At 43.1% G+C, this 16,507-nt stretch overlaps 1 protein-coding gene across 2 annotated transcripts; it reads left to right on the forward strand.

Annotated features, from left to right (window-relative positions):
• Nucleotides 1-1,047: 1,047 nt before the first annotated feature.
• On the forward strand, nucleotides 1,048-15,936 carry LOC104683521 (interleukin-1 receptor-associated kinase-like 2). 2 transcript variants are annotated; one of them, XM_039559153.1, is made up of 13 exons: nucleotides 1,048-1,624; nucleotides 3,064-3,243; nucleotides 6,208-6,372; nucleotides 7,079-7,191; nucleotides 8,640-8,807; nucleotides 9,247-9,311; nucleotides 9,727-9,841; nucleotides 10,108-10,217; nucleotides 10,596-10,791; nucleotides 11,457-11,519; nucleotides 12,557-12,757; nucleotides 12,916-13,432; nucleotides 13,720-15,936. In XM_039559153.1, exons 1-13 carry the CDS (start codon nucleotides 1,438-1,440, stop codon nucleotides 13,836-13,838), a joined length of 2,199 nt encoding a protein of 732 aa, XP_039415087.1. In that variant the 5' UTR covers nucleotides 1,048-1,437; the 3' UTR covers nucleotides 13,839-15,936. The 2 variants fall into 2 exon arrangements, with proteins under 2 accessions (XP_039415087.1, XP_039415086.1); XM_039559152.1 differs by having other exon boundaries at nucleotides 1,050-1,624; nucleotides 8,613-8,807.
• Nucleotides 15,937-16,507: the final 571 nt, after the last annotated feature.

Here is a 16,507-nt window from a genome sequence, read left to right on the forward strand (position 1 = left end):
ATCTTCCCATTAAACCATTTAGATGTGTGTCAGAGGGACAGTAAGCAGGGAAAAGGGAGGGGAAAACCCCACAAATGCAACTATTATTGTTGAACTTGTACTATGGATAGAACAGCTCATCCCAAGACACTTTGAGTTGTCATATTTTAAATACACTTTGGATAGTTTTGTTTATTTTTTCCTGTCCTTTGATCTTATAGTTACAATAATACTGCATTTTTCAGCTTTTCCTTGTCACAGCGGAGCTAAGAAGTTCATTTGAGAGGTTCGTGATTTCTGAGGCCAGGAGTGCAGAAAACTGCAAAAGTTTGAAAGTTTGATACTGAAAACAAGAGTTAGCTGTACTGTAACATATATGCAGAGTACAAAGAAACAGTGACTTAAAAGCTGTCAAAACTTGTATCACTTCTTGCAATTCATACAAATTTAGACCTAGGGCTAAATATGAACAACAAGAGCAGAAGGACGGATGGTTACACTTAACGTATTGCTGGCAGTCTCTAGCAGCAGAAGTATGGCAGGAAGGCTCTCCTTTTTGCCAGAAGTATTTGTAGCATTTACACTGGCAAATTAATTAATCATACATTTTTATCAAAATCAGGTTAAATTAAAAAAAAAAAAAAACAGAAAAAATTGTTGACTTCAAGAACGCATTTTAAACCTAATCCTTGACAAGCAAGACCTGGCCCTCTGACGACTTCTGATGTTCTTTAGTTCCCACTCCCTGCATATCCTGCCGTACACCACATTGTATTGAGTGAGCTCCTGTGTGCTGCCGTGATGGCAAGCCCTGGCCGGAGGATCCCTGCGCGGCATCACCTGGCGGCATTTTCAGTGCCTTCTCTGGTGGTGCCCGTTCCTTCCTCAACCATTGTGAGATCTGTGTCTTGCTGCCCAGTGGTACGGCCCCAGCACGCTAGGGAGCGTGGCTGGTGGAGCTCTTGGGGGGGATCCATCTTTACATCCCCCTCTCTATTGTCACACGGGTGAAGGAACCACCAGAATAGTGCCCGGGGGACGTGGCTCTGCCGGGCTCCGCTGCCGATCCGCACACATCCCGTTCGGTCCGTACCGCCGGCCCTGCCAGCTGTGCGCAACACCCGGGAAAACACCTCTCGCTTCCGGCACGTGAAACTCGTCATTTGGCAACCAGGCTGGAGTAATAACCAGTCATGGAAAGGAAAATCTGATTTGCATCTGGGGCCGGAGCCTGACGTCAGCCGGAGCAGGAAGCAGCGCTTCAGAGACTGCCGGGGATCGCTTGCAGTGTTGCGGGCTCTTTCCCCGGCAGCGAGCCTCCCCGGCCGGGCGGGACAGGCTGTGAGGGCAGCTCCTCAGAGAAGAGGGAGCTCTGGGAGAAAAGAGGAGAGGCCGGTGAGAGTCGCTGCCCGCGGCCGCGGTGCCTGGCCCGGGGAGCACCATGCGCAGCCGCTGCTGATGGCCGCGGTGGGGCCAGAGGGCTGTCCGGAGAGGGACCGCGGAGCGATGGCCCTGCAGCAGCCGCCCCCCGCCCTCCGAGGGGGCCCGGGCCCGCCGCTGTACATCCACAGTATGCCCGCCTGGGTGCTGGAGGACTTCTGCCAGAAGATGGATTGCTTGAGCGACTACGACTGGATGCGGTTCGGTGAGGGGGACATGGGGCAGGCAGGTGGGGTGGCGACGGGGCTGGCGCTCCCCGAGCCGGTGGCGGGGCCGTGGGGACGCAGGGACAGCAGCGCGTTTGGGACGTGCTGGAAGGGCGCGAGGTTCGGGCGAGCTTCGTGCTGTCCCCCACGCTTCCCAGCGCTCGGCAGAGCACATCCTGTAAGCAGGGAATTCCCGGGCACCGGTCTGGTTTTGTTTTTCAGACACAGGTGGAATGCCAGACTTCTGTGGTCCCTTGGCTCTTCCCGGGCAGCCAGGCTCCTTCCGCTCACTTCCCGCAATCCTTCGCACTTCCCTCTCCAGTCGCACTATCTCCTACTTCTGTCTCACTGCCTGTTTTCACAACTCAGATCTCCTCAGATGTTCTATTTTTTTCTTTCCTCCGTCTTTTCATGTATCTTCCCTCATACTTTCTGCCCCTGTTTTTCTCAGTCCTGGCTGAGTACAGTCAGTAAGTACAGAAAATGTAGTCCCTGAGTTGTTGGTTTTTTTTTTCTATATCCCAGTGCAAACAATTTTAACCTGAATCTTTTCTTAGTGCTTACCTTCCTTTATTTGACATGACTTCCCTAACTGTGTGCTGAATAACCTCTTACCCCAGTTAAACTTCCTGATGTAGGGTGGGATTCATCTCTGGAGGGGTTTCATCTCCACTACCTTCAGATGCATAGAACTGTATTTCTGACATCCTTCCAAAGCCAGCCATGGTGAGAACTCAGGAATCTTTGTCTTCACACGAAGACCCCAGCCCCCAGCCTTTTTCCTTCAGGCACAGCCCCTCTGAGACTTCATCTCTAGGGCTGTGTCTAGGTGTGTGGGGTGGAGCTGGGGCAACATGAGGGGAGGTGGGTTTTGTATGGGTAAGTGAGCTGGGAAGAATACAGCTGGGTGACCAGCATGGTCAGGAAATGGGACACATTGTGTAGGGTCAGCTTCGGCATAGGATCTAAAAATAGCTGCATTTCCCTGATAGCTTTATCGGAGCATTACTAACACCCAGGTGATTCAGTTATTGTTTGGCTCACCACAGCACAGGGATTCAGGAATGCAAGTGGGAGTGCAACCACTCCACTGCTGTCACCTGTTTAGGGAGAATCACCCCAGGAATTTCATCTAAACTTACTTTGGTACAAGGTATTAAGGAGAAAGATTACAGGGAAAATACGCCGAAAAGTGTAAGTGGGTCTTCTTTTCAAGTGTCTTTGATAAAACAAATTTTTTTCCAGGATAGTTGAAGGAAGAAAAGGGGTATCTTACTTTAGGAACAGAATTTTCTTCATGTCCGCATAGGTAATTTATGGTGATCTTTCCTTTTAAAGATATGCAAAAGCAAACTGTGTCTCACACCTTAGCCTGCCCTGCTTGCCCTTGCCAGTTTTTTCTAATTTTTAAACAGAAATATCTATTCTCTCCCACCAGCCTCCTATGTGATCACTGATCAAACAGAGCTACGGAAAATCAAATGCATGGAGAAGACAGGGATCAGCATCACGAGGGAGCTCATGTGGTGGTGGGGAGTGAGGCTGGCGACAGTGCAGCAGCTCCTGGACCTGCTGCAAGGGCTGCAGCTTTACCGAGCGGCTCAGGTCATCCTGGACTGTGAGTAGTTCCCCTTCCTCCCACGGGTCTGTGCTGCTCCTCACAGCACCCAGGCCCCTCCTAGGACATCTCCCTTGCTAGCTGAAGAAGATTTTTTTAGGACTCACATCCTGTGTCAAATTCTAAAATGTCTCCATTGATTGTGATTTTCTGCTCGCTCAAGTGAAACTGGTGGTGAGAGGGAAGAGGTGACACAGGTGGACTCACCGGTCCCCACAGCTCATCACCCCACCTTTGTAGTGCCCATCTTGGACCCTTCAAGAAGTGCCAGGAAGACAGGCTGTGGCCAAACCAGGACTGGTGCTTTTATACATCAGACAGGGTTTCAGAACACAGAGGCTGCACAAAAGGTCCCTGCCCTTCAGGCCTGGTCCTGTGGCACTAGATCACATCCTGAGAGTAAATTTTGAGAGATCATGGCAAGAAATGGGCATCCTCTCTCCAGCTCACCGAGCCACTCAACTGCTGTGGTAATAGACCTGTGAGATAATAGACCTGTGGGCAAGCTGCAGTATTAGGCTAGATTGTGTAAAGCAATGCAAAGGCTTCATAAAGGGGGTTTCAAAGAGGCTGGAAGTGACAAATCCTGTGGAGTGAACACATTTTAGTTATTCTTCTGGATGATCAATATTAATTTTGTCCCAGATCAATTCAAATGCAACAAATTGCAAAATCACAATGAAATTATATTTGAAAAAATCTTATCATTGAATTTTATATAGCAAAACTTAATGTAAACAGCAGAAAGTCTGGATTATTTGGTACTTCTGCTATGTGGAAGTAGCTAATTTTTTTTCTGGAACTAACCCAATACAGGCATTCCACCGTGTGCTCACTCATAAGCAGAAGTGATTTCTACAGGTTTAGACAAATCTTTGAAGTCTTTACCTTCTACTTCTCCATTTTTCTTTGTATCTGAATACGCTTACTCAGGTGTTCCCTCTTGGGCAGATACAGAGGATATGTTGCTTGTTCAGTTGGGCACTTCAGAAAACTAAGCAGTCCTTACATCACCATGATTCAATTCGTTCCTACTTAAAGGAATCAGACACAGCACAAAGGGAGATCTTTTGCTGGCACATTACTTCCCAAAGAGTTCTACCTCCCTTCAACAATTTCTTCCACTCTCCAGTCCTACTTCTGAATGTCCATAATAATGTTTTCTATGTAAGTTCTTTAGCTGCTGTGCTGCCCTGTTTGCCTGACAGGCAGGAAGTTGCAAAACTCATGAAAAACCCTGAAAAGTAGGTTGAATAAGGGAAGTGATTCTAAGTTCTGAAACTTCTAGGTTAAACTACGTGAGGAAAAACCAGAATACAGGGACTTGCCTGCATAATGCTGGCACTGTCAGTTTTGACTAAAAGCCTGCAGACTGTTGGATAGCTAGTTTTAAAACCCTGTAAAATTTGGGATTTCTTAGCATTCTGACACAGTAACAAAAATACCTGAGTGTTCAGAGTTTTAGTTTTCAGACCTGGTTTCATTCAGACCTGAATTCACGGGTGGCATTGAAGAAAGTGGATAGAAACCTTAAACAGAGCATGCCCATTTCTGCCATTATTGCTCTCCATGTACTGCTGCTCTTCAGCCTCACTGCCTGAACGTGCCATGGCTTGGCTTCTCTCCCACAGTTCACTAACTCATGGTCCATACAAGAAGCCCAGATTACATGGGAAACACTGGGCTTCCCGCTTGTTCCAGGCACTTCCCTGGGCTTTCTTTGTCCAAGTAAAACAACACAAAGCTGCTGTCTGATTTCAGAAGCAAACAGAGGCCTGGCATGTTTGATTCTGAGATCACCTGGTAAGATGCAAAGCTGGTAGAACAGCAGGACAAGAACCACCATGTAATAATATTTGGGCTTATGTATTTTCTGTGTAAAATAAAACATTAATTTGGATTTTTAAGAAAATGTTAAATGTATTGCTGATAAAAGGTGCCAGATAGAAAAACAGAAGTTTAGAACGACAACAGGAAAATGTTATCAGGGAGTAGAAAGCCCTTATATCACCCCACACTGGGCATTTCCAGGCTCCTTTTCAGCCTCAGTTTTAAATGCATTTACAGATAAGAATTCATCTGCTTCGGAGATTTTAACAATCTCATATATCATAGTATCTAGAACTTTTGTACTTTATTTCTTCGCATCCTAACTGTAGCCTAGTCTCGTCTGAATAACTCCCCCTCAGCTGTACATGGTTTTAAGTTCTTGTACACTGTAAGCATCTTTGTACTTCTTTTAATCAGACTTCAAGTTGCTTTTTCAGGCCTGACTCCGAGGTTTTGCCAAGCTGTGTACAGCACAGGATCTGTTAGAGCTGTAGTGAGTCAATAATTCAGTCTTTAAGCTTTTTATCAATAAGTTTTGAGCTTTGACTGTTTTTTTGTCTTCCCTGGATTGTCTCTGGTTTGTTTCTTTCTGTTGCTAAGTAAAATATGAGTCTTTCTTACAAACAGTCCTGTATATGAAAGTGTTTCCTGAGAATAAACCTAGTCATGCTGCTAAAATCACACAACTGAAAATAGTCCTAAAATGTTTAACTGACTAAACCAAGCACAATTCTGTCCATCTTCCCCTCAGACCCACGACAACTGAGAGAGAACTCAATGCCTTCCTTAGGCTGGGAGGTGTTTGTGGTTTGAGATTGTTACCTGAAGGATGCTATATAGAAAATGATAAATATCTATTATTGCTGATTTCTTCTTTTAAGAGACTCTGCATCTCTTGAATAATCATTGCTGGTATTTGTTTGAAGCTATCAGTTCCTGTTAATTTTCAGTAGAAGTTAATGTCATGGGTATGGTCTAAATTTAAATACCATGTAAATTGCTTGAATGTTCATTTTAATGTTGAGGTTGATTTGAAGCTTTATGTCCTGACTAGGATTATTTTCTGGTCACTGATTAGAGTCAGACTCTTATTTTCCCTGGTTATCCTCACATTCCTTTTGCTCTATTTTGAAGGGACATCGGCCTCTGATGTCACCAGCCCTAAGAAAGAAGAGCTGGAGCCGCCCAAACAGATCATATCTGTACCTCCCACAGAAGGCAAAAGGAGAGAGAAAGAAAATGAGATAAGTTCGTTGCCATGCCCAGACTCCTCACACCTGGGAGCAGTCCCAGCAGGCAGTAAGTACAGTATTGAACTCCAGATTTGCTCTGACATGAAATGACTGCATAGCCAAGGCTGCTGTATTTGTGCTCAGGATATTACAATGAAGACACTGATCTCCCAGATGGGCACAGCTGAGTGTTTGCCTTTTTCCTAGCACTGCTGTCTCCTGCTTATTCCTGACATTAGCACACAACCTCCTGGTCGTCCTTCCTTTAGCCCCCTTGGCCTTGAGACATGCTGGCTGTAGCTATCCTCTGGGATCTCAGGATGATTCCCAGGTGTCTGAATGCCTTGGTCTCATCCTGGCTCCATACCAAGACTACACCAGTGCATGCATTTCCTGCCCCATGTCCCTCTCTTCATGCACAATAAATCTAGGCCAGCAGAGAACCGGGTAGGGGTCAGCAGCCCCTGTGCTGGGAGAGGGAGGGAGAGAATCCCAGCACATACTGGGGAGAGCATCTGCAACAGCACAGACACAGGGAGCTCCATGTCCCCAGCCAGGGCTGGAGAGGGCTATGCAGTCATCGTGCAAACAGGAACCAGGAAGAGAGCTACCTGTCTTCACACAGAATTTCAGTTTTACAGCTTGTCACAGATTATCTCTGGTCAGAAAATTCAAAAAAATGCCCCAAATCTTCATAATTCCTAGACCTTTGTAGTTAGTCACAGGTGGTGGTATTACAATAATAAAGTGTGTCTTCAATGCTGTTATTTCAGCTTCAGGTGCTGTTTCTGAAGGAGCCTTCTATTCCCTCCCTGCTCCACCACCTCCCCCAAGAGACCTTTTGAGTTCCCTACAGTCCATTCCTCCTGTTTTATCAAGTGTGAAGGTAAATCCCCTTAGTATTCACTGACTATAACAAGGAAAATTGCCTTTATCATGTTCTGTCTTCTTTCAGTTAAAGTTTATCCCTCTACTTGTACAAAAATCAGTGATGTAGAGAAAACATTGGGCTCGGTTACAAAGGGTTTGTACTGAATACAGTAGTAATGCTTCAGTTAGATTGCTTATGGTTTACATCACTTTTTTTGCCAGTGAAGGACCAGCGAGGGAAAAATTTACAGTGTTACATCCTGCATAGCTCAAAAGGGATAACATACCCACAAATAGAAATTGAGTTCGAAGGACTCTCACGTGTAGATTTTACAGTGGACTTACATTTCTGGTGTGATTGCAGGACAGGACAGTATATACCACTGATCAGTCAGAATCACATATCTCTTTTATTTTCATTTTATACTTAAAATGTGGTTTCTGCTCAAAACTGAGCTAGTATTGAATGTAAGTCATGTTGTCCAAAGCCTTGTGTAGCTGACAACTGAAAATCTCCCAGGATAAAGGTTTCATCACCTCTCTGAGCCCCTGTTCCAGTGCTTAACCATGACACTCGGAAAATTTCTCCTCATGTTCCTAATGATTTCAGCATGAAGTCTCCTGTTCCTTCCTCCCCACAGTTCTCTCATCTTTCATACAGTCTAGCTAGATCTGTCCTGTCCTCAGAGTGTTTCCCAGATCTGTGGGCATACCTTAGTCCCATCATGGTTGTTCTTGGCCTGTTTTCTTTGGTTTATTTTGTCTGAGGCTTTAAGCTCTTCCACAATAACATGGTCCGGGAGTACCAGCCAGGAGAGAAGATTGACTCAGAGTGCAGTAGTTTCAGAGTTTCTTGAGAATAAGTTAGTGCTTTGTTTCCTCAAGCTGGGTGCACATTAAGGTTGTGAAAGCTGCATGATTAGGCTACAGTGGGACTGCAATTATAGTTGGTATTAGGACTTACCGCACTGGAAGCAACAAATTATTGTGCAACTGACACCAGATGCTTCAAAAGTAGATATGAAGTTTCTACCAGGGCATAATTACATTGTGAGGGACCCCACTTTCTCATCCAACTATTTCTTAACATAAAACCCAACCATAAAGATTAATATATCTTTTGTAACTCAGACTAACATCAGTTCACATAAATATATGGACTTTTAAACAAAACTAAGTCCGTTTCCTGGGAAAGGTGGAAATGCAAATTGGTAACTGATTTCAAGTTGCTTCTACTATGCAAAAGTTTTACATCATCCCAACACATCAATACAGGAATTACCTACCTCCTAAGGAGTGATTGCATAGTACCTTTCACAGTTTCATTCAGCAATCACAGTGATTGCTTAAAACATGGAAAGGAAAATATGACACTGAAAGAAGGAAAAAGCATATGGATTATCACGAGATAAACTTGTTTCTTCTACAAATGTGTAGCCTTGCAGCTCTTCTACTCCTCAGCAGGAGACGATGGCTGATCTCCCTAGCGGGAGTCTCCTGTGGACCCAGAGGGAAATTGCTGATACCACAAACAGTTTCAGTGACAAGAACAGAATCTGTGAAGGTACTTTTGCAGACATCTACAAAGGCCAGAGGAACAACATGGTGTATGTCATCAAAAGACTCAAAGAGGCAAGTACTGCACCTTTTTCTAGAAGAGGGTGTGTTATTAGCACCTCTTGCCCATTAGCAGTTGTTGTTTAATATTGTGTGGGCACGGAATGAGAATAGCTGCACAAGAGGAGAGGTAAAAATGAAATGACATAAATAAGTAAGCCTAGATTCAGAAAACACATGTGATGGATACTTTACTTGTGTGAGTAGTTCCATTAACTCGGTACACAGGAGTAGCCTGCAGTATAGCTGCCTGCATTGATGATCAGATCAGGGGTGTCTTTACACTAGTTTTTGTTCTAATTCTCAATTAATTGTTTTCTTTGACTTAACGTTGCCATCAGTGGTACTCGCCTGTTTCCTACACTAGCTTGTCATCTAGACGCTACCAGATCTTTATAAATGCAAAGTCCTAGTAATTACTAATGACATTCTCTTGCATGTTTTCATTTTGCAGCTGGAATGCACAAGCCCAAATTCCACCCAGAGGTTCTTTCATACAGAAGTGCAGATTTGCTTTCGGTGAGTGGTTGGCTTTCAGAGGCAGTGATGCATGTCCTGCTCGTGGCCTGCTGCTGGGTGTTCCATCAACACTGGGGTGTCTGCTCCAGGCACTGTTCTGGGTGGGAGCCCTGGGCAAGCAACATGGCACCCGGGGCTACTGCTGGTCCTGGCTGAGCTGGCACAGCCACTCTGCAGCCTTGGGACGGGGAGGACACAGTGCCCACCTTGTACCCCTGCTGCAATGTGCTGGGCTCTTGCTCAGTCAGCCTTCTGCCATCTCCTGCCTGGGACCATTTTGTGCCTCCAGCTGTGCTTCCAGGTGCAGCACACCATTCCAGTTGCCTTGAATTTAGGAACTTATTCCAGCTCAGGAATGTATTTTTCTGTGTTGCTCTTACATCATTTGCAAATCACTGCTGATCTGTGCCTGCAGGTGTTGTCACATAAACATTCTGCAGCTGCTGGGGTTCTCGGTGGAAACTGGATTGCACTGTCTGATGTATCCGTACCTGCCCAATGGCTCCCTGCAAAACAAGCTTCAGTGCCACGTAAGCAATAATCTGGGTCTGCCATCTACTTGTGATTGCAAGTCCTCTCCTGGAACTGCAGGAAAAACAATTGCATGTCTTTGATTTCTGAGAAACAGCCAGGTAAAAAAGGTGCCCAAGTGCCTTGGCTGCAAGCACCAGAAAGGCAGCAGCTCTTCTGCTGGAGTTTGATTAGGACTCAGGCTAAGCCTTTGGTTTTCTGAACTACCAATCTCTTACAGTGTTTTATTCTATTAATTACCAATTTTTTCCTCCTTTCCTTGCAGGATGATTCTGTTCCACTGACCTGGGAGACGCGAATTAGCATTTCTATAGGAGTAGTCAGAGCAGTGGAGTATTTGCATAATTTTGGAATTCTTCATGGGAATATCAAGAGGTGAGGACTTTGGCATATCAGCACTTCTTTGGTCACCTGGTAATTCAAGGATTTCCTTAACAATCATGGCTGAAGTTTATGCAATTTGGAAATCCATTTGCAGTATTTTCTGCTGTTCCTTGTTTTGTAGGGCCTTTACCCTTTTTTGTTTAACCTGTCTCTCTTTCCTAAATGATGGAAGCATATTCTTTTGAAGTAATTTTTGAGCACTTGTTTTTCCCCTTCTTGCTTTCTAACATTCTTAATCCTTTCAGTCCTATGCAGCAGGCTAAATGCTGGACGCTTTCAGTGCTTAATTTCAAAGTACAAAACTAATTATTTGCCTCAAGATAAAGTAATGATTTGACCAGTATTGTTATTTGTCTGTCATTATCACAGCTCAAATGTCTTGTTGGACGAAAACTTTACACCAAAGCTTGGGCATTCTGGCCTGCGATTGCATTCTTCTGATAAAAAATCGGAATATGCCATGATGAAAACCAAAGTCCTACAAGCGTCTCTTACTTACCTGCCAGAAGATTTTGTCAGACATGGGCAGTTAACAGAAAAAGTGGATATATTCAGCTGTGGTGTGGTACGTTGCCTTTTTTCCGTGCTTTGTTGCACTTTTTAGTGCTTCTAGACAAGAAATTGAACATAAGAGCCAGTACCTCATGCTGGCAATTTCATATTATAGTTGCTGGCTCTATAATGTGTTGAAATCCTGGTTTTAATTACATTCACACTCCAAATATATCTCAGTTTGTGGCAAAATTAGGTGAATCTTTCAAACAAGGGAAACAAAAGTGTTTCTTATTGTAAATAAAATATTACTGCTGATGGCTTAAAACAAATTAGATGCTCAAAATTCTTGCAGACTCACCACAAGGACTGCTACAAACTTGGCTTGTTCATTTGTAATTTCAGCTAAAATAATTGATAGTCTATGATGTCACCCATCTCCAGGTGTTTCCATTTAAGTAGGAAGTTACTCTGTTTAGTGTGATTTCTTATCTACATTTGGTTTTGCTTTCTTCTTATTCTTTGTTTCAGCAATATCTATTGTACTATAAAATCTGGAATTGGCTCTGGAGGTAGATCTAAAGCCTCATAAATGCCCTGAGATGGCATTGTTGAGCCATCTGAAGCAAAAATATCAAAATGCATTGAAAGTTCAATATTTCTTTAGTTAAAAACTTATTTTTTAAAATTATAGTTCATTCTGAACAAATCATTTTATCTTTCAAATACACTTTCTAGGTCTTAGCAGAGATACTGACAGGGATTAAGGCACTGGATGAAGACAGGCACCCGATTTACTTGGTAAGAAAAAGCAGCAATAATGAACACCAATATGAATGAATGGGGTTGCCATCATAAAAAATGATTTTAATTTTATTTAAATACAGTTTGATATTTGCTGTCTGCTGTACATGTCCTGCAGAAGGGATGTTTAGGAGCCATATCCTGGTTGCCTTAATGTCAGTAGTCTGCCTGCCATTGGAACAGAAGCACAGTAGATATTCCCATTTCACATACCACACTCATGAGTGCTGGCCTGAATTGTATTAGGAGAGATTCCAAAATAAATAAATATTTAAGAGACAAAGTCTTGTGCTGAAATGCTGCCACACATTTTCTCTGTGCCAGGAAGAGGTGGTATGAGCCACAGTGAGTGGGGAAACCTGGGTAGGAGGGAACTGTAGATGCTCTTCATGATGTTTATCAGGTGTTTGTCTTGTGCTCATGCCTGGAACTGATATCCCTGCCAGTTTCCCAAGCTGAGGTTAGAGCTACACAAACCACTTCCACAAGCAATCAGAACAGTCAAACTCACAGAATGCATTAAAACCATCTGTAGAAAGCAGCCTCCACCTGCATTTCTTCTGTGGGATGTGCTCCTGATTTCTCGTCTGGCTGAAGCCTTGTGGTGGAGAACAACAGTCTTCTCACTATTTGCAAGCAATTCAGAAGTGTTTAGAGGGGTTCAGAAAATCAAAGATCCTGTGTTCCTGATTTCTTTAACACGTGTTACAAAGGCCTGTGTAAGAATGCTGCTCTACACAGTGTTGGCACTTTTTCATTCCCATATAAATGAGCACAAGCCAAGAAGAGCTGGCTCTGCTTTAGGGAATTTGACATTGCACACATGCAGGGAAAGCCCCTGGCCTTTTTCTCTCCTGTGAAAACAAACATTTCAGTCAGTTCCATGAACTTTATTAAAGCGTTTCAGTCTGTGAAGCAGACATTGAGAAGCACTAATGACGAATACACAGCAATACTGATTCTCAGAGATTCAGACAAAAATAAATGCTTGTGTTCATTTTGCCTTCACTAACGCATCTCCTTCCTTTGAACAGAAAGATATGATTGCCGACGAAATTCAAACAGCAAAAGAAAGCTCACACTCCAAAGTAAAAAATTTGGAAAAAGTGGCTGCCAAGGAAATCTGCTGCAAATACCTAGACAGAAAAGCAGGGCACTTGCTGGAAGAGGTGGCTGTTGATTTTGCATCAGCCATCTGCCTTTGCCTGAGAAAGAAAAATTCGAACATAGCAGAGGTAATATTTTAAATACATGGCCAAGTCTCCTTGTCATCAAGGTGCAAAGCTAGAATGTTCACGTCTTGCTTATTTTTGCGAGTGTTGACATAAGAGAATATGTGTAAGCAGGGGTACAGGAATTATTATGCGTTCACAGATTTGGTTGTTAAAAACAGGTACTTGAAATTATGGAAATGGCTGAAAACAAATTAAAAGAACATTACATCTGTGGAAGCAGCACTTCCGGATTCTCCATGAACACTCCAGAAGAAACTGATGATGAGACAGCCAGTCTGAGCATGGATGTGCCTTCTGCAGTGGGGAATAAAGAGGAGAGCACCCAGGCAGCAATCCTGACCAGTGGCAGCCCCTGCGCCCCTTTCATGGGAGCTGTGGCACCTGACACGTACAGCAACTACATGTCACGGGTCCCTTGTGAATCAGATGAGTCCAGTAGTTTCATATGGAATCCTCCAGAAAAATCCACAGAGGAGTTACCTAGCCACAACTGTTCCAATTCAGAAAAAGTGGCAGCCTGTGATTACAGGATCAAGCAGGAAAAGCCTGCCCAGGGACTGCAGGAGAGAAACATGGCGTGCGCCAGAGGTGATGGCATCCTGGAGACAGCAGCTGCTGCACAGGGCACCTGTCCACAGGGAAACACAGACCTGGACTCCTCGTGTGCTTCACAAGGTAAAAGTGCCCTGGTTTTACAATACTAGGGACAAATTACTCTCCAGAAGTGCTTAGCTTCCTCTTCCTACTTTTAAACATGTATCAGTAAATCTTTGCTCCTTGGTTATGAATTTACTAATAAATCTACAAAACATTTAGCGGTTTTCTAACAGCTTTTTTTCCTAAGCCAGTTTTGTTGGTTGCTTGCTTGCTTACTTTCATTTTTTTAAATTTAAAATTATCATCTATTCCTTAGACAATAGATGGATTTTTTCCTCAGTATTTGGGCTTTTTTTGTTTTTCAGCCTTAGCCAGAGAGACATCTTGGAAAATACAGATAAATGATCAAAAAAAGAAGCTAATGAAAAATATTTTGCTGTATGAAGAAGACAAGTTAAACAGTTCTGAACTTTTTGAATCATAAATTGGATGGACTTACAGCAGTGGCCAGCCCAGAAGAAATAAGGACTGTCTCCTCATTAGAAAGATGGTAAAAGTGTACCTTTCATGTAAGATTAGGTAGCATATTTGGAACATTAGCCCTGACTAAAGGAAACAAAAGTACCACACGGAGAAGCAGCAGAAAATCCCTGTTCTGTAGCAGATTAAAGCACAGTCCCACTCTGTACACAGAAATGCCTTTTGCCTTTTCATCTGTAATGTGAAAAGGAATGGCAAACACAAGTGCCAAAATAATTTATGATTCATTTGCAGTGCAGTGTGTTTCAGGAGGCATCTGTTCATCTCATTAAACCGCAGTCCGGGGAGTTACAGAGCAAGCACTGACCAGTGGCCAGGCAGCAATATTCTGTGTTGTTATCCCCACTGCGTACAGCAGACAGGAATCCGCAGAGTCATTGGGGAGGCTTTCCAATGACTGTCTCCTATTCCATATAATCTTAGTCCACATACTCAAAACCACTGCATTACCAGAGAGGGGGATTTTTATGCAAGTTCTCAGAATGTTGTACGTGGCTTCATCTCGGTTTCAATTGCACTGACCACAGGTGTAAGTAAATAACTTCAGCCACTTTCCTCTACTCTCAGAGCTTCTCTCCCACATACACATGTGACACCATTTAAGTCCAACCTTTCAAAAGTTCACTGTTGGGAGCTCTAAGACCATGTTTAATACTTAATAGGACTACTTTTGGGAATGTTTTTTTTTCTAAGTGTCCTTTACATGTTAATGTTTCTCTCTGTGTTTCACACGGCAACTGTTGTATATTTCGGATTACGGAAAATATTTTAATTTAAAATAGCTTTGTTTCTTTTACAGGACACTTGAAATTTAATTTATTTTGGCAATGGGTCAAATATAAGCTAGTAAGGGCACTTGTTGATGGTCCCACGCTCACCAGGTGTTCTCAGAGGAATCCTTGTGGGTGTCCCTTGGTTCACCCAGCAGTAGGAGCCTCGGTCTCAGCCCCAGGGATCACATGCAAAAGAAAAAATAGAAACTTGTATGCTGGTGTATTTATGATCAAGTGAAACCCGCTTAAGAAAGTATCACTTTTATTTTTATGATATTCATTATTCATTATATTGCTAGCATATTCCACTCGTGTGCAGTCTAGGGAAATACAGGTTTATTATAAACCAAAAGAACTGTCAGAGTATGTAGCTCAGCTTACAGACAGGTGAGCTGTCTCCTGAGCACAGGGAACAGGGCCTGATGTGCAGAAATGGCTGGAATTCACTGTGCAGTTCAGGAAACAAACAAAAAAATTAATTATATGTAATTATTTTAATTGGAATTGTGAAACAGTATACATTCCTAGCTTTACACAAAGGCCTCACACCTCTTTTTGTACAGTACCTAGTTCATTGTATGTATTACTATGAGCAAGTAAAAGTATTTTAACAAAAGACTGGAATTATCTACACATTTCTCAAATTATTCTCTACACTAAAAACTGGTAAAATTCTGTAATTATAAGTGCCTTGGATACTGTCTATATATTTACCAGTGTCATTTTTTTTATTTTACCAGAATCAAACCAAGATAAGATTAATACTGACATAAGAAACATTGTATATTCAGATTGGTCAATAACCGCTTAGTTCTACAGGAGATTTAATTGAGATACTTTATGGCACTGAAAATGTAATATTCATTGTTTTTCATGGGTATATTCTGGGAGACCCATTGCAACAACCTCAATGAGTCTTCTCCAGAAAGGAATGCACATGGATACACTGCAGAGCTGAATGGGAAACCCGAGAGTTTTAAACTGAGAAATGTAATTTGTACACAGTTCTGTTTCAAAAAAGTGCTTTAGAGGTTTTGTTCTCCTGTAGTCACCAAATGGAATTGTTGTTCTTTGCCTTGTACCCTGATAGTTTTAAAATATGCTGAGGTGATATAGGCGGCCTTATAGAGTTACCTGAATATTTAACGTAACATACATAAGACACTGTGTGGTCTTATATTAACACTGTTATGTAACTTGGCAATTCAGAAGCCAGTTTATGCATTACCATTTACTAATAGCTTTGTGAATAAAAAAACTGAAAAGTTCCTTTCTTTCTTTTTGCTTTTTCATGATTTATGGCACAGAAAATGTGTCTCATTCCACCCTATTTGGGGAAATCTGCATTTGCAAGGAAGCAGATCAAGGTCTCCTTGCTCTAGTAGTAATTATTAGAACAAACATGTTTATTCAGTCTTCATTCACTGTTAAATAGCTGATTTTTTTCCTTTCTGATGTCTCTAGAGAAAAACGTCACCGTAAAATGAATTACAAAGAGGACTGAGGTAGAGGCGGGCCGGGGCTGAGGGGAGCGGGCGCAGCGCCCTTCGCGCCCTTCCCGCCACACCCAATGAGCGCCAAGGCCCCGGCCCGGGGCGGGGCCGTGTCCTGAGGGGCTGCGCACGGGCGGAGCGGTAAATAAATGTGCGGCTGTCGCTTTTCCTGCGCTTCTATTAGAACGCCGGCTTAACGTTGGTTTTAAAAATAACTTCAAAATGTGCCAATGGGTTCACGTCCTTCTTTCTTCCCTCATGATGAGTAAAGTTATAATAGCAGAAAAGAGAAGCTGGCACTGCTTTACGTTCTCCTTGGGAATTGCCAAGGCCAAAGGAAGAGCCGT

Source organism: Corvus cornix, chromosome 12 (genome assembly GCF_000738735.6).
Source record: "Corvus cornix cornix isolate S_Up_H32 chromosome 12, ASM73873v5, whole genome shotgun sequence".
Lineage (NCBI taxonomy): Eukaryota > Metazoa > Chordata > Aves > Passeriformes > Corvidae > Corvus > Corvus cornix.

Excerpts from the sequence above, each read along its gene's own strand:
- LOC104683521 (XM_039559152.1), top strand. The coding sequence starts at position 1,438 with ATGGCCGCGGTGGGGCCAGAGGGCTGTCCGGAGAGGGACCGCGGAGCG. Across the intron at positions 6,373-7,078 it reads GGGAGCAGTCCCAGCAGGCA|CTTCAGGTGCTGTTTCTGAA; the intron begins GTAAGTACAGTA and ends CTGTTATTTCAG. Across the intron at positions 13,433-13,719 it reads CTCCTCGTGTGCTTCACAAG|CCTTAGCCAGAGAGACATCT; the intron begins GTAAAAGTGCCC and ends TTTGTTTTTCAG.